At 31.0% G+C, this 27,552-nt stretch overlaps 1 protein-coding gene across 1 annotated transcript in view; it reads right to left on the bottom strand.

Moving 5' to 3' along the window:
- Positions 1 to 5,998: 5,998 nt before the first annotated feature.
- LOTGIDRAFT_130216 (hypothetical protein) overlaps positions 5,999 to 27,552 on the bottom strand; it is a gene marked incomplete at both ends in the record, with an annotated part of 32,074 nt that continues 10,520 nt past the window's right edge. Inside the window, 4 exons of the mRNA XM_009065135.1 lie at positions 5,999 to 6,106; positions 7,184 to 7,394; positions 12,800 to 12,900; positions 13,410 to 13,499. Coding sequence (XP_009063383.1) covers positions 5,999 to 6,106; positions 7,184 to 7,394; positions 12,800 to 12,900; positions 13,410 to 13,499 — 510 coding nt within the window. The remainder of the gene's footprint in view (positions 6,107 to 7,183; positions 7,395 to 12,799; positions 12,901 to 13,409; positions 13,500 to 27,552) is intronic.

The raw sequence follows: 27,552 nt of genomic DNA on the forward strand, positions 1-27,552 counted from the left end.
TAGTTACGGCCCGGGATCAGCAATCATAGGGCCATTCCTTAACCAATATTAGATGTGAGCAAAACGGTAAAACAGAGGCAGGCATAGGAAGAACCGTTAAGTATTAGGTCAAAGAGTCTTCAGAACAAAGCAAGCTCTAGTCTTTGAAAAAAATTTGACGCGAAAATAAGTACCGAGCAATTCTTGTTTAGGTCTATGTTTGGAAATATTCTGGATGTGCATAATGCACGTGCGACTACATGAGATATCTTGAGTGAATTAAGGTGTACTCACATATTATCATCTTGCAATTCAAAACATCGGCTCGGCTCCATCACTGCCAACATCAACAAAACGCTAATGCAGTCAGGCATTGCTAGAAACAGGAGTTTACTAATTAACTGAGCGATATTCACCAAACTCAAGATAAATGTCGGTGATTTGAATTCACTGTCAAAATGTTGAATATAAGGTGAGTGAACACTATTCATTCTCCTTCGCCACAACCAATCTAGTGTATGACCTCCTATACAACAAGAAGCAGTCAACCTCTTAGCGGTTTTTTACGATCCTACAACATCTGAAACACACAATCTGCACTTTGACTTTGAGAAAGCTCCAGCAATTGATCAGATAATCTCACATGCTGCAAGTAGCAGGTAGTCGTTAGAAATTCTGATGCCTCATAGATTCTGCCAGTTGAAAATCCGAGGCTCCGTGTGCTACAGGCACGACAGATCCCACGACAGTTGGAAATCGAGAAAGAGTAGGCTGATGCCGCTGTCCTGGTAAAATATCTCTCATTACGCACTGCATGGCGTTGCCCGTCTTCATTAGCCCATAAAGGTGCAGAAAAGTAGGACATAAAACTTCATTCATTTCATTTCACAGATGCATGACCATCCTGTATCATCTTCGTGATGCGCTTGAAAACGCTTCCCGTATTTATATTTTTGGTTACAGGGATTGTTACGGTATTCTAAATTCTTTTAGTGTATCTATACCACAGCGTATGTCATAAAAGCAAATTTCGCGACTAGTGACGTCATCAAACACTTAATTTCACTGGCATTGCAAGAACCACAGACGTCTGATTGAACATTGGAATGGTGCTAATTGATGCTATCAGTATCCCCGATACACATACAAAAAAAAAGAAAACCTCTTTACAATCCCTTTAATATCTCAGAAAAAAAGCACGTTTAAAGATAATTTAATCATATTTTATATATAGCTATTCAAGAAAAAAAATAAAAGAAAAGAAAAAAAATATTTACACATGCAAAGAATCTCTTTACAATTTTCGAAAATTTTATGTTACAAATCAAACTTAGAATCAACAAATCAGAACGATATTTCAAATAGGTCTCAACTAATAATAACAATAAACCAAGTCTAAGTGAGGGAAATATCATACAAAATGCATTTAATGATATACTACCTCTGAGGATGGCCAAACAATTAAAATTTTTAAACTTGCTTAAAATGAGTCTTTGTTCATCAGGTAGACTTACCTGGTGCCATAACTATACAACAGAATCTCTCTATAATCTAATAAATCCATAGAGATAAGTAACAATTCATTAAACTACGTAATTTTGAAACATGCTTAGAAGCGCATTTCAATAATTATTCAGTTTATTGGATATATCGTTATATATAGAGATTCTATTCTTCAGTCACGGCACCTAGTAAGTCTTATACTCTTATTGACCACGTTTGAGATTTTAAATTTTATGTCCATTCTAAGAGGTAGTATCCTTTAAAATGTATGAATTCCAAAGAGCACAAGTGTATCGAAGACACCAATAGCTTCTATTTGCACCATTCTAATTACTGCCGGAAGTCTAGTCCTGAAAATTCCAAAATCACACAGAAACTTTGAACAGGATTTAGAATAATCCATACAGAAGCTGTAAAATGTCCCAAAATACACATACAAATGCCAGAAAAGCTCTTTTGTACCCTTATAACATTAAAGTTCAAAATTTGCCGTTGCCTAAGAATAGCAGTTGGTCGTTAACTTAAGTCCAATCGAATGAAGAAACACGCAAAACAATCAAAAAAAAATGAAACCCTGTAAATAACAGCAACACCTCTATTCAGCTTAGATATATTTCATTGAACATTGCAATATAGCCTACTATTTTTCCCAAGCAACACAAAATGGTATTTAAGAAACAATACCTCTATTGCATTATAGCCCAAAGCGATAGAGTAAATATTAGAATGATAATGCCCACAAGGCATAGTGTATCCAAGAAAAGTGATATATGTTGGTTGTTTCTCTGGCTGCAGTATAAGGTGAAGACGTTGATTTGAGCTTTGAAATTGCGTTGCAACTACATGTATTGACATATTATAACTGCTGAAAAGGTTATCTTAAGATGAAGAGTTTCCTAAAAGATTTAAGTTGACCAAATCCCAAAATGCCCAGAAATCCAAACCCTGCAGCCAGAGGAAGAAACTATAGGATTTGAAAATGAGATATGTTTGGTTTTAAGAGCACCAAGATTTCAACTCACGATGTGTTTTTTTTGTGTGTGTTGAACAGAAATTGTGTCAATTTCTGCCCAATTGGCTTAATTTCTGCAAAGTTGACATTTAACAAGCAGGCCTATAGCTACAGTGCTGCAAGGGAAAATGGATATCCCCCCTGAAAAATTCTGACAACCGACCAATTTCTGCAACTATACATATACCATTGCCACTCAGAGTATATTACTTGGCTCTCCGAACAATCAAGTCTGGCTAGGGCCTGTTAATAAGTGCATAATAGTCAAAAGCAGAAACCAATCCAATGACAACCAGACAAAATACACAGTCTTTGTTAAACTACACAATATTTCAATATCGTAGTTGGCACTCTAATGAAACAACCTTTATTTTCGTTGATGGAAAGATTAATAAAATTTAAGAGAGAAAAAAATTATTGTTAATTTCCTAAACTGAATCAAAATCTATGTCTATAAAGTCAGTTTTCTAGATTTGAAAATCTACATCTATCATTATCAGCATCTGATACGAATGGTATAGATTTCAAAATCTACATCTATTTTATTCAACATCTGTAACTATGCATCTTAAATGTATAGATTTCTTATTATACTGTCTAGGTTTTTTTCTAGATTTCAAATTTTACATACAGATGTTCAATCTTCATTGATGTAGATTTTATGTAGATGTGAAAAACAGAAGGTTTTAAGAGCTACCAAGCTTCAATTAAAATCTAGATTTCAATATTTTCACAATATATGAAACCTAGATTTTGGTTTGTAAGAAGGATTAATTGCAATTTATGGCAATCTAGCTACAAGTTTTCAAACAATTAGAAAGAAATCTATACAATTATTGACTAACTTAGTTTTTAGTGCAATCTATGAAATCTAGATTTTGTTTTTACAAGATATCTGTGCAATCTATGAAATTCTACATTTTGGTTTTTATAAGGAATGTAGAATAAGTAATTTTATAAATCTATGTATTATAATTATCTACAAGTTATTCACAATTAAATTTTAAAACCTCAACAATACATTTATAGATTTACACAAAAAAACGTTTGTAGATTTACACAAAAACATTAATTTTTATAGATTTGGAATTCAAACTTATTTGATATGACAAACTTTTCTAGATTTACATAAATGTTTTTTTTTTATAGATTTGGAATTCAAATTAATCTACAAAGTGTACTGATGTTTACTTGATATGACAAACTTTTGTAGATTTACAAAATGATTTTTTTTTTAATAGATTTGGAATCCAAATTAATCTACAAAGTGTACTGATGTTTAGTTGTTATAAAACTTTTATAGATTTGGAATTCAAACTTATCTACAAGAAATACACTTCCAATGTTTATATGGTATGACAGAAACTTTTGTAAATTTACACATGAATTTTGTAGATTTGGACAAGAAATACAGTCCCAGTTCTTTGGGTATGATTGTATAAATGGAGATATTTTGTACAAGCATCTTACCACTGGTGCTTACGTCATGCATGCAATCTATTTTAGCATCATCTGATCTGGTCTGATCCTTCCTATAACTGCAAAATGCATGACTTTGAGTTGAACCAATGTCAATGGGACATGAACAGAGAAAAACATCAGATGACTAGGTGTCACATGTAAAATAGTATTATAATTAGACGAATACATTAACATAATTAATTAGGTATGAATATACATCATCTACATTTTATTAATAATACAATGAACTGAATCAATAGCTCTGATGAGTTCTAACCTCTTATTTTAGCAGTTAGCTCTGATGAGTTCTAACCTCTAAGTTAAGCAGTCCAGGCCCTTTGAGTAACAGATGAACTTTGACCCTAGTTTTTAGGCTAGAGTATTTATTTTCTGCAGATATTCTCATTGATGGCAGCTCCAAAGGGAAATGTGTATTTTTTCATTGTGGAATAAACCCTTTATTATATTTTTTTTCTGTGGGCACCCTCCAAGATTGGATTTGAAAAAATTTGGTGGTGACCTCACTCCAATCAATACTTTTGCAGCTGCCACCTTCCTAAATATGCAAGACTCTAGTTATGTTGATATGTCAATTATATTGGTATGTCAAGTTGACATTTAATCTAAAGGAATGACATATCAAAGATATAATAACTTCCTAGTACTTTCAGTTTCTGCCTTTTCCTGTTAAAGTATATATAGTATATTTTTGTCTTAATATCATGTAGATTTCTTGAACCTTCAAGGGTGTTTGAGTCTGTCCCATCATATTACCCTTGCATGAACATAACCATAAGTTTGCAACACTCTAACCAAAAGAGCTACAGCCTATCCTCAAATGGATCCAAAAGTTCTCACATTTTTCATACTAAAAAGGCTTATTCAAACAGAAGAGGTTAGACTTCACCAAAGCCTTTGATTCAGTCTATAGAAATAGCACACTTTAAATTTCATATATACAAACCATTTTACAAGAAAAGTCACTTACGTGTTTTAATTTCAATACTAGACACTTGAAATTCATGCATAAAATTATTCTTTGAAATGCTCTTTTTAATATATGACGTATTGAATCATTATTTTTATATATAAGGCCTACTTCAACAGCAAACTTCACTTCAAATTCTTGAGAGCTTGATAACCATCATAAGAAATTTAATCCAAATAATATGAAATGATTTATTAAATTGGCTTTCTCATGAAATTTCTTAATTGATGAGATTCAACAAGATTCTTAAGGATTCTGTCTACCAGCTAGTCTTTCGCAAACCTTCAATTTTGGCCTTTCTTAAATTTTTGGGAGAAATAAGACACTTTTTCAAAATAAGTAACATTTCTTATGATACTCAGTTCAGTTTGCTGAAAAGTAGACCAAATACATGAATTTATATTTGCTCTGCTCAGCTTTAAAGACAACACCTCAACAAGCTCAAAAATTAATTTTTAGCACATAGGATTTGATATGCTTTCAAAATGATAATAAAGAGCTTTCTTTAAGGAAGAATAAATGTCCATGAAATTGCCAAAACCAAAATTGCTTAAGGGCTAATGACAATTTTCTTTATTTCTGGATATATTAGCCCTTTGAGCTCGATATTGCCTTGAAGCTTAAAATTTGGTTAAAAAGATTCTTCAGGTAATATCCATTCTGATTAATATGCAGATCTAGAATTTTCCATTTATGTTTTTCTGTGGGTTACTAAATGCCATCCATAATCTGACAATTTTTTTGCTTGAATACTGTTCAGTTGTATTTTGTGAAAATGTGAAATGTGTGCTGGCAGTAACAGTTCAACAATGAATATCCCAGTCAGGCAGTACATTTGATTGAATAATTAACACCTAGAACAAGTGCTGAATAACAATTTCGTCAGATCATGGATGGCAGGTGTAGTCACTCAGTAAAAACAAGAAACGATACGTCTTGATCTATATTTTAATCAAATTGAGTCAAAAAGATGTGAATGTTTACAAATCTACAAATATTATAAATGAAAAAAATTATAGTTATATAAACATAATAAATGTAGATAATATCAAGTCCTATTCCAGTACCTCTAAATATGTTAACGGAACCTTCCCTCTTGAATTTTTTTTCTCGGCCATGAGCCAGTCTGGATCCATTCCCGCCACCGTATATACCATTATAAGCTGGAAAAACATAAATTACAACAAATTATTAACAGGAAACTGTCAAGCATTTTTGATGTTGAGGAAGGCATCTTTAAAGTGGTTGTACAGTCCATTTAAAGTGCTACATTTGGAAAAAATTCAAGCAAGGTTGAAAATTTGAATTTAAAATTAAACTGTCATTGATAAAATAATACGAAATTTTTTAAACCTCCGTCAAACAATGATACCTTCCCTTTAGTCCAATGTGGCATCACAGCATCAATAAAACCTTTAGATTTGTGTTCAATGGAGAAGGTATTTCTTACAATTCAAGTCATTTTTAATCTAGCCCACACAACCACTTTAAATGATTTTATACTTTAAAAATATTTTCATCAAATATATGATTATAAACTACATGTATATTTTTTTTTTAACCAAAAAGTCATAAATTTTGAATGTTAATTCTTTTTTTTACAATAAATTTTGATTTTTGATATTCTGAAGATTTTTATTGTTTTATGACAAAACATAATTCTAATCTATATGAAAAAAATAACAATGGAAAACATAAAATTCAAATGCAAATACAATAATAACTAAAAAACTTTAAAAAAAATCAGCTACATCTATGAATTAAATAGAAAAAGCCCCAAATAAATAATAGTTTCAACAGGTTGTTAAACCTTATGAATTCATTGTGTTGAATACTGCTTTTGCATATTGTTACTAGGATGGCTGGGTATGCTTCCTCTGTCTTTGGGTTTGTCAACTCTGAATTCTTTTCATGGAAATGAAATGAAATGAAATGAACGGAGTTTTACGTACCGGTACTACTTTTCTGCACCATGTGGGCTAATGAAGACGGGCAACGCCATGTAGGGTGCAATGAGATCTTTTTATGGAGGACAGCATATATTGTATTAATGGTATATTTATGACAAATAAGCATGAACACGACAATGCCACGCAGTGTACAATGAGAGAATGTTTGCCAAGACAGTGGCATAAGTCTGCTTTTTTGAAATTCAAGTTATAAATTTGTTTCCATCCAAGCGACTATACTACCAATAAAAATAGCTGATGAACACATTCTCAGTTTTGGACGATATTTACCTCATCTGCTAGGAGTGAAAGTTCGGAAGCATTAGCAGCTTCGTAATCATATAAAACTCGAGCTTGTTTTTTCTCTGTTGGCGTGGCGGCAGTGACTTGTATTGCGGGGGGTGCAGAGGGTTGGAGGGGGTTACCGTTATTTGTGTATACATTGGTGGACTGGTGCATATTTGACAAGCTCCCACCACCTACATTAGGACCCACTGAATAACTGAAAAGACACAAGATAAAAAAAACTAAGAAAGAGATTTAAGGATTCAGAGAGAATAAACTTTGATTGGATTTCTAGACCAGTTCAATTTGTTTTGCAAACGAATGTTACCAGAATCAACGGCTGGTAAGACAAGAACATATTTAATAAGTTCCTCCTAAACCAAATTACTCATCATTTTGTTGTTGTTTAAATCCGAATTTTTATACAAAAAAAGTCTGAATTCCTAAGCCAAAAGTATCATAATTTTTCCGAATGTACCATAATTGTACTTTTTAAGTCAAAACTACCAGGTTTTTGAAGATACAGCTGTTATAATAGTTTTAGTCAAAGGTACATATATTTATGTTATTTTTTTGGGAACATTTTCATGTCCAAAAGTACCATATTTCTCAACCAAAGTACAAGATACTCAACCAAAGTACATGATTATCGGAAGCTTGTTTTTCAAAATCTGTCCAATCACATCCAAAAGTTTGAAGTTAAAAGTTTACTCTCTCTGGGTCCCTGGTGAAACTAAATCAAATTATGTTCATGCAGTAAAACCTCAGCATGTCAAAGGAATGGTTTAAGATTGAAAAGAAATGGATCTCAAGAACAAACTCAAAATTCAAAACCCAAGGTATCAAACATCTTAAAATATGGTGTTATAACTTTTCGTTTGGTAAATTCATTTAATAATATAAGTGGAGAGCACATATAGCAAAAAACACAAGGGAATATATTATAGTATAACACACTTCTTTAATAACAAAGTACATAATGTTTAAACACAATTTACATTGTGTGGTCATTATGTGTTGAAACATTATGTACTTTTTTATTATAAAGTGTGTTATACCATATCATACCATAATAATATTGCATTTTTTGTTATATAATTTTTTTTATACTAATCACCTTTTTCAGTTGATTTATAATTATTTTTCGAATATTTTTTCAAAATGTATAATTTTGGTATTTAATTGTTTGTAGTGGAGGAGAAAGAAGAAGAACAAAAGAACCATGCATCAAACAGAAAGGGTACAATGAGTCAAGCAGGTCAAAGCAAAAGCAACAGACATGCTCAGAAAGTACATCAATAAACAGATATTAGTATATAAGTGCCCATTTCCCTACCATTTTATTATTTTAGAGGGTTCACACAGCTTTCAGAACTATTCTGCAGTACCAGAGTTACTGGAAACAAAGTAAGAATCAATCTTCCATTCTATTAAAGGAATACTACCTCTTAGAATGAACATAAATTTAAAGTCTCAAACTTGGTCAATGATAGTATATATTTATCAATTACTTACTTACGAAGTACCATGACTAAAGAATAGAATCTCTATATAAGACGATATATCTATTAAACTAAATAATTATTGAAATGCACTTCTAAGCATGTTTCAAAATTACTGAAGTTTTATGGATTTATTAGATTATGGAGGGATTCTGTTGTATAGTTATGGCACCAGGTAAGTCCACTGATAAACAAAGTCTTATTTGGCCAATATTAAAACTGATCATCCTAAGAGATAGTATACCTTTAATAGCACACACCAACTCAATCCATTCAGAAATTACCACATATCAACATAGCTAGTGCTCTTACAAATTTTTTGCTATCCCTTAGCTATTAATAACAAAATCTGAATCAATTCCTCAGACATTTGGCTTTGTCCTCTATTTTTTTCTTGACTTTATTAATTTTTATTTATTTATTTCACTTCGTTTATTTTGGTTTGTTGGAATATGTGTTAGGGCTCAGAAATCCTTAGCTATTAATAACAAAATCTGAATCAATTCCTCAGACATTTGGCTTTGTCCTCTATTTTTTTCTTGACTTTATTAATTTTTATTTATTTATTTCACTTCATTTATTTTGTTTTGTTGGAATATGTGTTAGGGCTCAGAAATCCTTAGCTATTAATAACAAAATCTGAATCAGACATTTGGCTTTGACCTCTATTTTTTTCTTGACTTTATTAATTTTTATTTATTTATTTCACTTCATTTATTTTGTTTTGTTGGGATATGTGTTAGGGCTCAGAAATCCTTAGCTATTAATAACAAAATCTGAATCAATTCCTCAGACATTTGGCTTTGACCTCTATTTTTTTCTTGACTTTATTAATTTTTATTTATTTATTTCACTTCATTTATTTTGTTTTGTTGGGATATGTGTTAGGGCTCAGAAATCCTTAGCTATTAATAACAAAATCTGAATCAATTCCTCAGACATTTGGCTTTGACCTCTATTTTTTTCTTGACTTTATTAATTTTTATTTATTTATTTCACTTCATTTATTTTGTTTTGTTGGAATATGTGTTAGGGCTCAGAAATCCTTAGCTATTAATAACAAAATCTGAATCAGACATTTGGCTTTGTCCTCTATTTTTTTCTTGACTTTATTAATTTTTATTTATTTATTTCACTTCATTTATTTTGTTTTGTTGGAATATCTGTTAGGGCTCAGAACTCCTTAGCTATTAATAACAAAATCTGAATCAATTCCACAGACATTTGGCTTTGTCCTCTACTTTTTCTTGAATAATCAGGACTCCATTTATGTCTACCTCATTTATTATATATAGATCTCCCTACTGCGAGGTTGGCTTAAAATTATACAGATATGAAATTGTCTGCAAAAAACAAACAGGTGGGAAATTAATCTTCGTAAAACCTTATAATACTGTAAAATGAAATGGAACTTTACGTCCTACTCTTCTGCACCTAATTGGTCTAATGAAGACTGTCAATGCCATGCAGTGTACAATGCAGGTAATTTTGCCAGGACAGCCACATAAGCCTACTCTTTTTTCAATTCCAAACAGTTGAGGGAGCCTGTAGCACACAGGGCCGCGGTTTATTGTCTTATCCTAATGACTAGACGCTTTTTCCATGTCAGCCACTCCAACCTGCATCATTTGACAGGGGGAAACTGGGTTTGAAGCGAAAACTGGTTATTTGTTTGAGCACTAGCAATATGTAATATAAAAGAAAACCATAGATGTTTAACACATAAGATGGTTTTTCCATTGTATATCTGTTCATCAAAATGATATATCACTGTTTTGTTAGTATGTGGGATATCAGAAGAATTTAGTCTTGTTGAAAGGATAGGCAGTGAAGCAGAGATGCAAATACACATATATATACCCCTTTCTAATATCTATTCATCTATTCTATTATCTAATGGACTAAAATCAAACTTTTGTTCTAAGGATTCTTTGTAAATAGAATGAGCAAAAGTATTTTTCTGATTATCCAACCAAATTTACATCAGTTACATCTAGATCAAATGAATTATCACCTGAATAATGAGGAAAGATGACTTATTTAAGGTCACTTGAATTTAGCACTGACTTATATAATCACCCATGAGCTAATGCTTTAAAGGCAGTTAAATGAAGTCTCAAAATTCCAAAACTAAATTTGGCTGCCTTAATTCAAGCATGGAAACAAAGATACTTTGAAAAAACCTTCATGATATAACTTATACACTTATAATACCACATGTATCACATATTGTCTAGACCAGGGATTTTCAACTTTTTAACCTCTATTACCCCTTGCAGGATCCTTGATCGATTACCTCACCCCCTCCCACTTATAAATCCTTACTATTTCATGATTATCTCTTAGACTTTCCCTGCAATCTTTTTTAATTGAGGAAAATATAGCCTGACTGAATAGAAACACATAATTCATAATTGGTCACAAAATTTATGCTAGGCTTCAAAGCAACTCACTACCCAAAATATTTCAAAATAACCCCCTCAGGAATAATTACCCCTCGGTTGAAAACCCCTGGTCTAAGCTATGTGCATGTGCAAAAAGTGCTGAACATCACAGGCAATGTCTATGCCTCCCTAAAAAAAGGTTTGGTGCAACCATGAGATTATTAGTAGGATTGTTTAAAAGGGGAGGGGGAGGTAAATCAAAGTATGTATTTGTATTATTCCAATTCAAAAATATAATGTCATTGTTTCAAAATCAATTCCTTTTAGAAAGGACTGATGCACCATTTTTTATACCAATCATACTTTAGTCTCACAAACGTGAATTTTTCAGTTAAGCTAACCAGTAATAATGTTCACAGCTCTCCATCGAAATTTGAGCCTTCAAAGATATTTGTGTCCAGAATTATCCGCATTTGAAAGTTAAAAAGACAAGTCGTCTTTTTTGAGACACTGCCATATATAGAAAAGACCTCTATAGAAATAGGAAAAGAAATTCCTAGTTTGAGATATTTTTGAAGGAATTTTCGTACATTTCTAGTACTTGTGAAGGCCATTTACATATATTCAAGACTCAAATCAACCCCCAAAAATGGCACATCTGTCCTTTTAACAAAAAATGCAAAAAAATTATTCCTATTGTTACTTCCATTAATAAAAAGCTATTTTTAGAAATAAGCATTAAGGATCATTACTAAGTTAATATTGAATTCATTGTGGGGAAAATTTGATGAATATACTTAAGCATAGAATATATATTGCAGAGAGAAGATGTAATATAATTCGGAGTTTATAAATCTTATTATGGGAATATTTCAAAATGAAATCAGACCTAGGTTTTCAAATTATGAATTTGTTCTGAAAAACTGCAAAATTCAAATTACCATATCATTTGATGAAAAATCAAAAGTCAGCACTGCTTAGTATGCAATCGTCTGTTGTATCGAATTCTAAGCTAGAAATTTAAGCACACAGTCCAAGTCCTGAAGCTTAAAAGCTCATGCTTTCAAAGTGCCTTTGCACCACATCAATTAAAGTTTGAAATATAAATCCAAGCAAATGCACTGTTCCAGCTAAATACACAAATCCCAACATTGATAGTTCTTCGTTTTAAAGGGATTGTAAAGACGTTTTCTAAATTTTTAATTGTATCAGAGACACTGATATCATTAATTAATTTGCACCATTTTAATTTTCAATCAGACGTCAGAGGTTCCTGCAATTTCACTTAATCTAAGTGTTTGATGAAGTCACTAATTGCGAAGGGCCTTATATGATAAAGCATATTTTGCCATTAGTGAAGTCATCAATCACTTAGTTTTAGTGGAATTGCAGGAACCACAGACATCTGACTAGAAAACAAAATTTAAATCTATTTACAGTCCCTTAGAAAGTATGAATAATGGAAAGCAGCCAATACAAATTACTGTTGTCATTAAACCAGATTTCAGATAATCTCCATATCATCAGAGACAATTTTAGATTTTTGCAATTTTTTTTCAAAATTTCTTGGAAATTTCAATGCTGATATTCCAATTCACATAAACAAAAATGAGTAAAAATTGATTTCCAGACAAAAGTAAGAAGATTGAAGAACTGTATTTTGATCAGATTGAATAGACCTAGATTTGCAATGTTATCACATAATTGCCAAAAATAACCTCCCAAATTGAACTTACCTGCCGAGTTGTCTTTGTAAATCTACCATGTATTGTTGACATTGTGCGAAATAAGCCATCTGGGCTTCAATAAAATCATTTAAACAACGGAGATGATGGGCCTGTAAAATAGAAATTTTCTGAATTGTGTAACAGTGAAAACAACATTTAAGGTCACATCTTTTATCAAACTTCTGAGGGCTAATGCAGATAGATAATGACAGATTGTGAGACCACAGCAAATTGCTACAAAAAGGTGATATTGAGCCTGTTACTTTCTGAACTGGAGCTTTGTAAGTTGGTAAAATTATGATTTATAAACAACTCAAAAATCTCAAAAATTAGTTCCAATCCTCACAAAGTAAATTCAATGGGACTGGTCATGGATTTTTGGACTAACATGACAAACTGATTTCAAATAGGAAAGAAACTATTTTGTATACACACATCCATAAGCTGGTAATGGAATCAACATGTTAATTCCAGATAGAGAAAAGTGCTGTGAGCAAAGGGGAAACAGCATTTTCCAGCTCTTTTGCAAAATTCGCACCGCAAGGGATTTTAAAAGTACACTCAGAACACCTTAACACCATGCTAGAAAACCTCATCAAAATATAATACCAATACATACATGTGTACTGTTGATTCCTTCTAAAAGAATTTTGGTAATTTCTGCCTGTCTGTCAAAGTCTGTTTGTGCTGTACGTAGATCTGCTTCAGCCTGGAAAAGTAATCGCAATTTTGAAAATCGGTGAAAGAAAAAACCATATTTTATACAGGTAAGAACTTTGTTTTTAAGGATTCTGTCTCAGCATTGATCTTTCCTAAATCATGGTACTCATTTACAGCTCGGTCTACTTAACAATCAGGAAAGAAGACTTTTACAGTATTATTACCATATAACTGACTGAGAATAGAACCCATGGCCACTATATATTTGATGTAATCAAGCAAATGAAGTCAAGATTTCACCACTTTAACAGACTAAGCTACACTCTGTCATGAAAAAAGGTTCACACATTGACAATGTTTACAATGCTTATTCTTATTTTGTAGTTGAAGGCGTTGTTAACCCAAAAAGGGAAAGACACAGGGTCATGGGTTGCCATTATTGAGAATTTTTAACGAACAGAATATAAAAGCCATTGTTCATTTTGTGAGTCCAATATTTTGATCTGCTTTCAATTTTCAAGTGTATAGTAAGATAGAAATATTAAAACAGAACCTAAAAAAAAATGTTGTTACTCAGAGTTTCACGGTATGCGATCTTCAGACAACTGACCAATTTTAAGTCTGTGCCCCTATTGAAGTTGGACAAGTAGAACTTATTTTCATGTCAACACTTTGGGACGAGTTGTGCACTTTTGTTTAAAGAAGCATGCTTAAGATATATGTAATCGTTTTCTATATCCAGGTCTATTTATTATTTTTGAAGGAATGCAGAAAACCCTGTTGTATCCAGGCAGGTGTTCTGATATGCAAATTTCACATTCATTTTATGGACAATATGTTGCTAGACAAAAACAATCAAAAAAAAAAAAAACAGTGTGCACTTTAATTTTCAGGACCAAAAAATGAAAAAAAAAAAGTTTTCCTTAAAGGGACAGATGCCATTTTTTTTTTTGACCAATCATACTTTAATCTCAGAAAAAGGAATTTTTTAGCTTAGCCAATCAGTAATAGTGTTCACAACTCACTGTTGAAATTTGAGCCTTCAAATCAAAGATCCAGGATTATCCACGTTTGAAAGTTAAATATAGAAAGAAATATATAGAAATAGTGTGTAAAGTTTCTCACTAATGCAATTTTCAAACATTTCTAATACTTCTGAAAGACTATTAACAACATATATTCAACACTCAAACAACCTCCCAAAATGGTGCACCTGCCCCTTTAAAGCTATCATTATTATGGTTCTTGAAACTAGTTTTTAGACCATCACAAAACCAGGTACTGGCCCTTTAGAAGTAAATTAGATGAACTGAGGAAAGAAAGTTTATTTGTGTGTTATCGAAGTTATTTTTTTTTTTAGACAATAATGAATATGAATTAAACAAGATCCTGGACCATCCATAAAACAAAAAGATTAAAGGAATACTACGTCTTAGAATGAACATCGAAATAAAGAATTTTAAACTTGGCCAATAAGGGCATTTATTCATCAGTAGATATACCTGGTGTCATAAATAACATTACAGGATCCTTATATAATCCGATAAATCCAAAAAAATCCAAATATTAAGATTAAATGTTTTCAATAATTAGTAAGTTTTATGAATTTTCCAACTTTCCAGATTTTACAGGGATTCTGTTGTAACTTAATGACACCAGGTAAATCCAACTGATGAATATATACTCATATTGACCATTTCCAGAACTTAAATTTTATGTTCATTCTAAGACATAGTATTAGATAAGATATGATACTATATGATAGTAATGCACAGAATTATACACAGCGAACACTATTTCTCTACTGTGATATAACAATGGGATTTTAAAGAATAAAACAAAGGGCAAAACGATAGATTATTCTTGGGAATATTAACAAATTGAAAAGAATAAAAACCCTTTGAACTGATGAAATAAATAAAAATCAAAAGGGATACCATATTTAGTATGTTTTAAGGGACTAGTGGAGAATAATGTAAATAATAGCAAAATACAAAACACAATTCAAATAATAATTAAATCAAAATATGATAAATTGATGCTAAATAAATAAGTACAAAATACAAATTAAATAAAATGCATCATCCCCAATATTCTAAATAAATAATAATTTTAAGGTGAAATCGATGAACAGAATTACTACCAAAAATTAATAAACAAAAAACTAATTAAAATAAAATAATAATAAACTATTAATTAAAATAAAATAATAATAATGATACAAAAAATAACAATAATAACAAATATAAAATAAATTATAATTAAATTACAAATAATAATAAGTTATAAAAAATAAGATAATAATGAATAATAAAAAAATAAATAAAATAATAATAATGAAAAAAAAATAATAAAATGATAATGAAAAAAAAAAAAATAATATTAAAAAAAAACCCCCAAAAATAACATTTCAACAAATATGTCTATCATAAATTTTCCAAGCAAAATATGCAAATACCAATGGAGGATTAATAAACAGAACAGGTAGCTAGATACTAACCTTTGCTACAGCATCATCCTAGCAGCACAAAAGGAATAAGAAAATGTTAATTATTAAGTTATTTTCAAAGAAAACCCTATAAAAAAACTTTAAAACATTCTTAAGCAAAATCATGCCAGCAGATTGAAAGACTAGGCATTTCAATGTATTTAGCAATACTTTGTAAAACCAGTTATGGATATCACATATAAACAATATTTAGAATTTTGACAACAGTAAAGATACAAATTTAGTTTTATATGATACAATACTAAGACTAAAGTTCTAATACCAACTAATAACATGCATGCATATATAAAAAATACCATTTTCACCAATTTTGAGATTCACCTGATGCCATTCTGTGACTGAGTATGTCAACATAGAGAATCAACATAGATAATGAAAGTTATTTGGCTTTAGTTGTTTTTAATGTAAACTTTTTTGAATTTCTGAATGCAATCAATTTAAAACTTTTTGGCTGTGCTACAAATTGTATATTCTTATGATGTTATACTTTGCAGATCTTATTTGAGAAATTTCACTCTATTTCTATTAACTTCTATAATGCCATAAACCATATATATTGATACATGCATATCATGAAGCTGTCTAATAAAAAAAATAGACCAAACTTTTGTTCTAATATTTTTTATTCAGCTTTTAATTCTAATACAGCCACTTCAGTTAGGGTCTAAAGGCAGCCCTCATGAACATTCATCTGTTTAATAATATGACCAGCCAATCAACTAATTGCCCTTCTGCTCAATTAAAATTAAAACTTGACAAAAAAATCAGAATGAAAGTTTGGTCTAATTTAAATTGGAATGAAGCAAAAAAACTGCTACCATGGCTTCTTTGAAATGGTTAAATGTTTAAAAGGAAATCCCATATCATGTAAAACAGTGCAATAAATCTAAGAATGTGGTTCAATAATTAATTTACCATTGGAAAATCATTCATTTATAATGATACCAAGCTTTACTTTACTTTTAAGGGATAGTGTCGTCAAAATAATTATTTTCAATGAGCTCAATTTCAGCCATCCGTGTCACTTTTCAACATGAATATATACAGTTTTGGGTTAGTTTATTATCACAAAATAGGTTTAGGTTACAACTGGATAATAGGCACAACATTTAGCAAACATTAATAAAGAGAATATTAGAAAGAAAGAGAGATAGAAATATAAACTAAGATTAAGAGAACAGAGATTATGAATAGACATGTTTAATAACATGCTTAACAAGCATTGAACAAACATTTGTAGAACTATAAGATGTTTAGCAAACATTAATAAAGAGAACCCCTTGAAAAGAAAGAGATAAAGAAATAGAAACTTAGATTGATAGAATAGAAATCATGTGTTTTGAAAAATGTTTTATCCCATGCTTAGCAAGCAATATTACTTTATCAAACAAACATTAATAGAAACATAAGATGTTCCTCAAACATTAATACAGACAACAGAATAGAAGGTATAGAAATGATGAATTGTGTTTTGATTTGACATGTTTTATAATATGCTTTATAAGCATTAAACAAACATTAGTAGAACTATAGGATGTTTAGCAAACATTAGTAGAACTATAAGATGTTTAGCAAACATTAGTAAAGAGAACCTATTGGAAAGAAAGAGATAAAGAAATTGAAACATTTGATAGAATAAAAACCATGAATTCTGTTTTGATTTGAAAAATGTTTTATCCCATGCTTAGCAAGCATTATTACTTTATTAAACAAACAAGTAGTGCTATAAGATAATAAGCAAGCATTAATACAGACAACAGAATAGAAGATATAGAAATGATAAATTGTGTTTTGATTTGACATTAAACAAACATTTGTAGTATGATAAGATGTTTTGCAAACATTGATAAAGCAAATCTATTAGAAATTCAAATAGAAATCATGAATAGTGTTTTGATCTGAAAAATGTTTTATCCCATGCTTAATAAGCATTATGACTAAATATTAATCAAACATTATTAGCACTAGAAGATGTTTTGCAATCATTAATAAAGTGGACAGAATAGAAAGAGATAGAAATCATAAATTTCCTAGTTTATTACATGCTTAGAAAGCATTATTAATAAATATCAAACAAACACTATTAGTATATGATGTTTAGCAAACATTAATAAAGTAAATCTATTAGTATTAGTATGAAAGAGATATAGAAATAGAATCTAAAATAATAGAAAAGAGTGAACAAGAGATCTAGCCAGCAACAAACATGCAACATCAATATCAAATCTACTGAAATATATATTAGATAAAACCTTATTATAACTCTAATCAATATGGTAGGACATGTGTCGAGGGATTAATACATACAATATTGATAAGCTTCGTGTCATCAAGTAGTTATTTGCACTGATTAGATTCAAAACCCATTCCAATGTTGCTACAAATTTCCATGTGAGATGAATTGAAAATTGTCAGATATATTTAGTAAATTTGGAAATATTCAGATATATTTTAAAGATTTGATACTGTTCAGATATATTTTAAAGATTTGACACTGTTCAGATACATTTTAAAGATCTGATACTGTTCAGATATATTTTAAAGATTTGACACTGTTCAGATATATTTTAAAGATTTGATACTGTTCAGATATATTTTAAAGATTTGACACTGTTCAGATACATTTTAAAGATCTGATACTGTTCAGATATATTTTAAAGATTTGACACTGTTCAGATACATTTTAAAGATCTGATACTGTTCAGATATATTTTAAAGATTTGACACTGTTCAGATATATTTTAAAGATTTGACAGTGTACAGATATATTTTATAATTCATAAGAAATGTTCAGATATATTTGAACAATTTATTGGCAATTTTCAGATAGATTTTAACAATTTATTGGAAATGTTGAGATAGATTTTAACAATTTATTGGAAATGTTCAGATAGATTTGAACAATTATTGGAAATGTCCAGATAGATTTGAACAATTTATAAGAAATGTTCAGATAAATTTGAACAATTTATTGGCAATATTCAGATAGATTTGAACAATTTATAAGAAATGTTCAGATAGATTTCAACAATTATTTGGAAATGTTCAGACAGATTTGAACAATTTATAAGAAATGTTCAGATAGATTTGAACAATTTATAAGAAATGTTCAGATAGATTTCAACAATTATTTGGAAATGTTCAGACAGATTTGAACAATTTATAAGAAATGTTCAGATAGATTTGAACAATTTATTGGCAATATTCAGATAGATTTGAACAATTTATTGGAAAAGTTAAGATAGATTTCAACAATTATTTGGAAATGTTCAGACAGATTTGAACAATTTATAAGAAATGTTCAGATAGATTTGAACAATTTATTGGCAATATTCAGATAGATTTGAACAATTTATTGGAAAAGTTAAGATAGATTTTAACAATTTAGTTGCATAAAAGATTGGCAATGTTCAGATATAGATAAAAAAAAAAATATGAACCAGGCTTAGCACATGGATCCTATGAAAGGTTTATCTAACTTAATATATCTACATTTGATTCCATTTGATTCCAAACAGATATCATCTAGACAGTTAATGACCTATAAGTACTGAATCAAGTGGCTATATAACTGTAATTGATTTATTGATTTTTTTGTACTTTTCAACCACCAAGCTTTATAGAAATTAATCATAGGACCCTTATAACTTGCTTTTTATCTATAATATTTCTTATATTTGACTTGAGTGCAATTCAGACACTAGGTGGCGCGCCAGTGAAGTAGAACACATGAATTTGTCGTCTGCTGGCATAGTTATAGTACTTGTAGTGCGTTTGCAAGTCTAAAAAAAGGCAAAATTGCTACCTTGACATCTTAACTAGCTCCTATTAGAATCCATCAAATTCACGCCAAATTTAGCTGTTAGAATTACTGTCTGGAAAGAATTGTCATCATAGACTGTCATCATTTTGTCCTTTTGTGTCTTTATTCACATTGTAGACAAACCAAAAATCTAAACTTCATACTTATAACTGATACAGACAGCTTAAATTTAAGTTTTTATGGCTTAGAAAGCAAATAATCGGACATTGCGCTGAGTAAAGATTTTTTCATTTATTTTTTGACATAGAAAGCATGAACCTTCTTTAGGTAATTGTAGACAAACCAAATATCAAATTGTTATTTGAAAAGGACTAGCTGTAATTAGTAATAATTTAATAATTAGAATCTTTATTTTAAATGGATCAGAATTAGGTCCGTTACTGACCAAAGTGATATTGTCCTTTCCAAATTCAGTCTAAGGAAAATTCAGCCAAATAAGCAAAAATTTCCATCAGAACATGAATATTTGATAGATAAAGAAAAGCCTAATATCATCTAGCAATCTATTGTAAATGTCAAACATAATACGATCCCTGTAGAGTTAGACTAACTTTCTGATTCTTACCTACGCAATCATTGATGTCAAGTAATATATCATTGTCAATTTTTGTCAAGATGCCAGACAATCGTGCCAACGCTTAATTTCTCAAGACAATGATTCATATTGAGACCATTGTGTCAGATCAGGGATGCTGATGAGGCAAAATGGTGAGCCAGTCATGAATAACTAAAATTTGTCAAAGCACATTGATATCACATAATATATCATAGTCAATTTTTGTTAAATGTTTGGCCAGTCATGATGAGGTTGACATTGTTACAGCACATTGTCAATTTTTATCAATGTGTAAATCAAGGAACAGTGAGTCAGAAAGAGACAATTGTGTCAGATCAGGGATGCTGATGAGTCTTAATGCTGAGCCAGTCAGGATTGGGTGCATATTATCAATTTTTGTCCAGGTTGTGCCAACTTTTATTAATTTCTCAAGACATTGATTTATATTCAGACAATGGTGTCAGATCAGAGATGCTGATGAGACTACATGGTTAGCCAGTCATGACTAGCTTAAATTTGTCAAAGCCGGCGCTTAACTTAAAAGACAGTGAATCATATTGAAACAATTTATTTCAGATATTTTTGAGGTCAGCTCACCAGGATTTAGTTTAAATGTCTATATACCAGAGACAATTTTGCCAATGTTTCATTTCTTTAATCAGTGAGTAATATTGAGAAAAATTATTTCAGATTAGGGATGTTGTGAATAAATGTTCAGCTGGTCATGATAAAGTTGACATTGTCAAGGAACATGGTCAATTTTTGTCCCGATGTCAAACAACTGTGCCAATGCTGCTTAATTTGTTTTAGATCAGGATTGATGAGACTAAATAGTAATAGCCAGTTATGATTCTCCAGCTTTTTTTATGTGTATTGCAGCCATTGTTGGCTTCTATTGGCATCATCATTGTAATTTGTAATAACAACACACTTAATTTTAGTGGAATTGAAAGACCAGCAGATATCTGAGCGCAAAATGGAAGAGTACAAGTAGGTGTCAGTGTCACCTTTACCTATAAAAGTTTAGCAAAAACCTTTTCACAATCCCTTTAAATGCCTCTCTAAATTTTTTGGCGTTTTGGCTGAAATACTTTAACAGTGGTCATGATGAAATTAAATGTATGAAAACAACAAGACTAAACACTAGTTCACAACAAAACTAAGGACTAGTTCACAACAAGACTAAGGACTAATTCACTACAAGTCTAAGAACTAGTTCACAACAAGACTAAGGACTAATTCACTACAAGGCTAAGGACTAGTTCACAACTACACTAAACACTAGTTCACAACTAGACTAAAAACTTGTTCAAATACTAGTTCACAACCAGACTAAACACTAGTTCACAACCAGACTAAACACTAGTTCACAACAAAACTAGTTCACACATAACAAGACAAAGGCATTCACCTAGACAAATACAATCTTATTAAAACCAGAATACAATTTCTTTCTTTTTTTCCTGATATTTTTTTCTTCATTGAAATCTAACAAGTTTTGTACCACAGTCTTGTTCTAACCATGTTATTTTTAACCAAACAAATGCAAGTAGAAAAATTATTCTTGATATCATGAAACAGGTCCTGCAAGAAACGCTTTGATCATTTAAGATTTAAGTCACTAGAACAAGACTGCAGTAAAAATTTTGTTAGATTATTATGTAGACAAAACTATCAGAAATTCAAGAGAAAGTAACTTATATAGTCTTATTTTAATAAGATCAAGACAAATAAAGCTTAATATTGAGCTCTTCAATGTCTGCTGTGCACAAAATAATTTAACTCAAAAATGAGTATAAACTTGTAATGGTACGCGTACACAAACAGTCTTGGTTGGCCATTTTGTTCGTAAACTAGAGTCTTTTTATGAGTTTCCACCAAGTCGATAATCACGTCTGGATCTTGCAGATGATAAAACAATCGGCAACTGATTTGATATTATAAATCCTGTCGAAAACGCAATAATCTTGTCCTGGAAGCACGGACACACATGAGATTTTACTCAATATTTGATGTCAGCAACAAAAATCGGCAACCAAGACTGTTTGTGTGCTCATACCATAACATGTGGTAATGTGTTTGCAACATTACTGTTAAAACAAAAAAGATCTTCCAATATATTTCTTTGTCATATACTATATAATATATATATAGCAATTAAAAAAATGAGCAGGGCGGTGCAGGTCAAATTTATCATAAAAAGTGAATGCCTAAATTATACACCAAAACATGTGGTAATGTGTTTGCAACATTACTCTTGAAACAAAACACCTCTTCCAATTAATTTCTTTGTCATATACTATATATATATATATATAGCAATTAAAAAAATGAGCAGGGTGGTGCAGGTCAAATTTATCAAAAAGTGAATGCCTAGATTCTACAGACAACATTAAAAGCTAGAAATATTGAGTGGTAAAGACCGACCTCCATATAGTACAAGTCATGAGGAATATCAGTCTGAGCAGCAAGAATAAAGAAAACAGACCCCATTGAAAAATATACTGATAAAATATAACAATATCATTAATATATCATACATGTATATCAAATACAGCTAATAATTATACCAGTTACCAAAATATATATACACTGGGGGTCCTCATTCTCAAAAACTTAACTAAGGGCCTGGTTATATGTGGTGGGCCAGCCCAGTTGGGCGAGATATCAGGGTTTCGCTGAATTTAGGGCTGGCATGTTATATATAACCAAGCCCCAAAAAATACAGATGAAATACTGTAATGTGATTGGTTAATAAAACTAAATTCAAAACCAATTTTAGAGATTGACCAATCAGATGAAGTTAAGTTTTTGTGAATAAGGCCCCAATACAGGTTAAAGGTCAAATATGGAAGATAAAAGGAAAGGAGACAAGGGCATATGAGGGCAATGAATATGAATTAATTTAATCCATTTTTTTCATCTACACTAAAATATTGCTCTTTTTTCGTTTGTTACATAGTAAGCTAGTATGTCTTAATATTTGCCATTTACCATTCAAACAAATTTATTTATTACATGTAACAATATAATTTTATCGTATGTATTTTTTGTATCAAATAAGCTTATACAAAGCTCTCATGGTATTTATGTATAGCATAGGTTCATCAGCTTTCATGATTATAGAGTGCACAGCACTTTTTCCTGCATCATTTTATTAACATGCCGCAGAAATTGCACTCTGAATCTTTTCTGCTTTGAAACCGCCACAAAGCTCAAGACATGCCATATTAATCCATCTTGGCCATATGTGAAGGTCAATGTCTATTTCCATCTTGGTACAGCACCACGATCTTCCATATCCTTTGATCCTAGCTACACCACTCTTAAATAAGCCAATCTTATGTTTCTTATGGAGTGCAAGAAAAATTTCAAAATTGGGAATCTCAAAATTTCATTGGTTGAAAAAGAAATAGATCAACCAATCAAACTTGGTAATATAGATATGATGTATGTGTATCAAAGGCAAGATGTTGACTAACTCATACGGCCTTGAATGGATCAAGATGGACACATTTCAGCTCTGTTTTAGCTCAGAGCTTTGACTTTAGCTTCAGTTGCTTATACTAAAGATTCAATCGCTATAGACTGAGCTTCTGTTGCTGATACTGAAGATTCATTCAATATAGGCTCAAGGGCATGGATTAAGTAATTTGGATGTTGCATGTTTGCCAGCTGGTAAGGTGACATTACCTGGCGTTCTTCCCATGTTTCAGCTGGTAAGACTGGGGGAAAACAACCTCCCAAATATCCTGTTGCGTGCTACAAGTAATCATTGAGATAGAATTGGTATTTTCAGGAGGATTTTAAACTAAAGATGACCAATGACAAAAAATACTTGATTCTCGAAGCAATGCTTAATTTTGGAAGGTCCAAACTTAGATCACTGGCGTAGAATTTGGACAAGAAAAATATAAAATTCATAAATCCCTTTAGTGAGATTAAAATTCCACCAGACTGGTTTTCAGAAGAATGGCTATCAAATAAGAAAAACTTTCAAAAAAGCTAGCAAAGCAAGAAGCCAGACAAGCTAACACACACATAGGCCACATTGACATAAGCACAGAGAGATTCTTCAAAAATATTTTCTTGGCATTATATGTATCTTCACAATGGTCAAGGTATTGAATTTTTCATCTTATACCTTGACTGCAATGGCCACTATTCTTGTTTCATAACTTTCAACATTTAATTGTATTGTATGCCAGTGAATACAGCCAAGGCAATCAGAGGCCTCGATTTCATGCATAATTATTTTTTACAGTCTTTCTGGCGAGGGCCCAGATTGGCTTAGCCAATCAAATTTCTGTATTCTCAAACTTCTGTGAAACAAGAAAGTGGGCCTTTGCAGTCAAGGTATAAGATGAAGACATACTATCTTGACCATTGCGAAGATGATGTTTATGTGGAACACTTATAGCTTCTATTAGCACCATTCTGATTTCCCTTTTGCTGTTTGTGGTTCCCGTGGTTTCTGTATTTCTCGAAAAAACCTGACCAGCTGATGACATAATTTTAGGCTTGCATGCCATCCATGATGTCCTAATCTGGTCAAATTTTTCTTGAATTGTTGGATTAAATAAACCAAATACTAATGATCAGAACTGCAAAACGAAACCCGAAATCCAAACAACATTGGTAGCAGCTAATGAACTTTTGACATGAGGAAGTATATCAATCATAAGTGAGAAAGTATTTCATAATGAAAAGTGGCATCAGGTGTCTAGAAGAGTAAGCATACCCTGCTTGGCACCACACCCATCATATCGGCTTCACATACATCAGCAGTAGGACATGAATCTGGTGCAAATAGAAAATATAAGTGTTACTTATATACACATACAAAGGCACACAAACATCCCCTCTAAATTCAATTCTTCTAATTTTCTTAGCAACCAGTTTTATTTTTGATAGCAAAACTGGCAGAAAATTGTCTTTAAGGTGAGAATCAAGTATTTTTTTAAAATTATAATTTAGTGTGTAAAAAATCGGGACTTGTAAAAGGATTTGTAGATAGGATAAAATTTTGAATATGGCAGGGAAAGAAAGTAGAAGTTAAAATGGTTTAGGGCTTAGCACTTTATGTTTGTATTTGATTTTTACAACTTTTTTGTATATTATAGTCTTAATTCATCAAGTTTGTATTTGATTTGTATAACGAGAAAAGTTTAATGTTGAATGGCTTAACACTTTAAGTTTGTATTCAATTTGTACAACTTGGTATGTATTTGATTAGTATAAAACTGAGTAAGTAGAAGTTGTAATGTTTTAGGGCTTAACACTTTAAGTTTGTATTTGATTTGTACAATGTGGTACATATTTGATTGTATAAGACTATAATAACTAGTAATGTTTTAAAGGTTTAACACTATAAGTTTATATTTGAATTTTTGTACTCCTTAAGAGACAATCTTGGAGATATTTGAATATAAATAGACTGGTTATTCAATTTGTACAAATTAGTACATATAAGTTCACATACAATTCAAAAACTCAACAAAATGTTGCAAGCTAATTTCAATTAGTGGCTAACTATTTAAAAACAGGCTTTTTCTACCAACAACTATACTCTATAACAATGATTTGGCTAATGAAGAGAAAAGTATAGCAACCAACAGTGACTGTTATATAACACATCAATGGTTGTATACAGATCACTATGGTTACAGTACAATGTAATTAACAGAATTGTAATACACTCTGAATAGGCAATGGGAAATCTCTGATAAGACAATCAGATAAATATTGTGCCAATAAACAAATAAAGCCTTTGTTTACTTGATTGCATATGACCAGTTCAGCAAAGGACTGTGGTATTCTTTTAGAGCAACTAATGAATCTACAATTTTGTGTTATTAAAGGAGCTCACCCACATAACAGTTTAATTCTAACTAGTTATAGAATAGTGGACAAAACACATTATGTGTTCATTGGCATTTCTATAATGTCATATTTCTGATATGTGTGTACATTATTTTTTACCCATATAAATTGTGTTGTGTGTAGATTATGTTGTACCCATATAAATTGCGTTTGGGCATAGATTATGATGTAACTGTTAAGATTGTATTGTCTGTAGATTGTATTGTGTAGATTATGTTGTATCCATATAAATTGTGTTGTGTGTAGATTATGTTGTACCCATATAAATTGTGTTGTGTGTAGATTTTGTTGTACCTATGTAGCTTGTATTGTGCATAGACTATGTTGTAACTGTTAAGATTGTATTGTCTGTAGATTGTATTGTGTAGATTATGTTGTATCCATATAAATTGTGTTGTGTGTAGATTATGTCGTACCCATATAAATTGTGTTGTGTGTAGATTATGTTGTACCTATATAAATTGTGTTGTGTGTTGATTACAGTGTGTAGATTACAGTGTATAAGCTTACATGTAGATAATGATTGTATTGGTTGTATATTATGTGTGTATATTATGTTATACCTGTATAGATCGTATTGTGTGTAGATTATGTTGTACCTGTGTAGATTGTGTGGTGTAGATTATGTTGTACCAGTACCTGTGTAGATTGCACTATGTCTTGTATCCGTGTAAATTGTAGAGTTGTGTAGATTATATTGTACATAGATTATTTGGTCCTGAGTAGATTGTATTGTGTGTAGATTATGTAGTACCTGTGTAGATTGTATTGTGTGTAGATTATGTTGTACCTGTGCAAATTGTATTGTGTGTAGATTGTGTTGGTCCTGTGTAGATTATATTGTGTGTAGAATTTGTTAGTCCTGCGTAGATTGTATTGTGTGTAGATTGTGTTGTACCTGTGTAGATTATATTGTGTGCAGATCATGTTGGTCCTGTGTAGGTTATATTGTGTTTAGATTATTTTGGTCCTGTGTAGCTTGTATTGTGCATAGATTATGTTGGTCCTGTGTAGATTATGTGTGTAGATTATGTTGGTCCTGTGTAGATTGTATTGTGTGTAAATTATGTTGTACCTGTGTAGATTGCTTTGTGTGTAAATTATGTTGCACTCAAGTAGAGAGTATTTTGGGTGTGTAGAGTGTAGATTTTGTTGAACCTGAGAACAACCTACATGGTTTGTAATGTAGATTTCGCATTAAGCCTAGAATCATTGCTGTTTACGGATTTATTTGCCTAATTACATAAAAAATGCTGAAAAATATTGTATACCAAAACCTGAAAATTAAAGCACACCTAGGAAAGATCTGAACACCAAGAGTATTAAAATTA

This window comes from Lottia gigantea (assembly GCF_000327385.1).
Source record: "Lottia gigantea unplaced genomic scaffold LOTGIsca_68, whole genome shotgun sequence".
Classification (NCBI taxonomy): domain Eukaryota; kingdom Metazoa; phylum Mollusca; class Gastropoda; family Lottiidae; genus Lottia; species Lottia gigantea.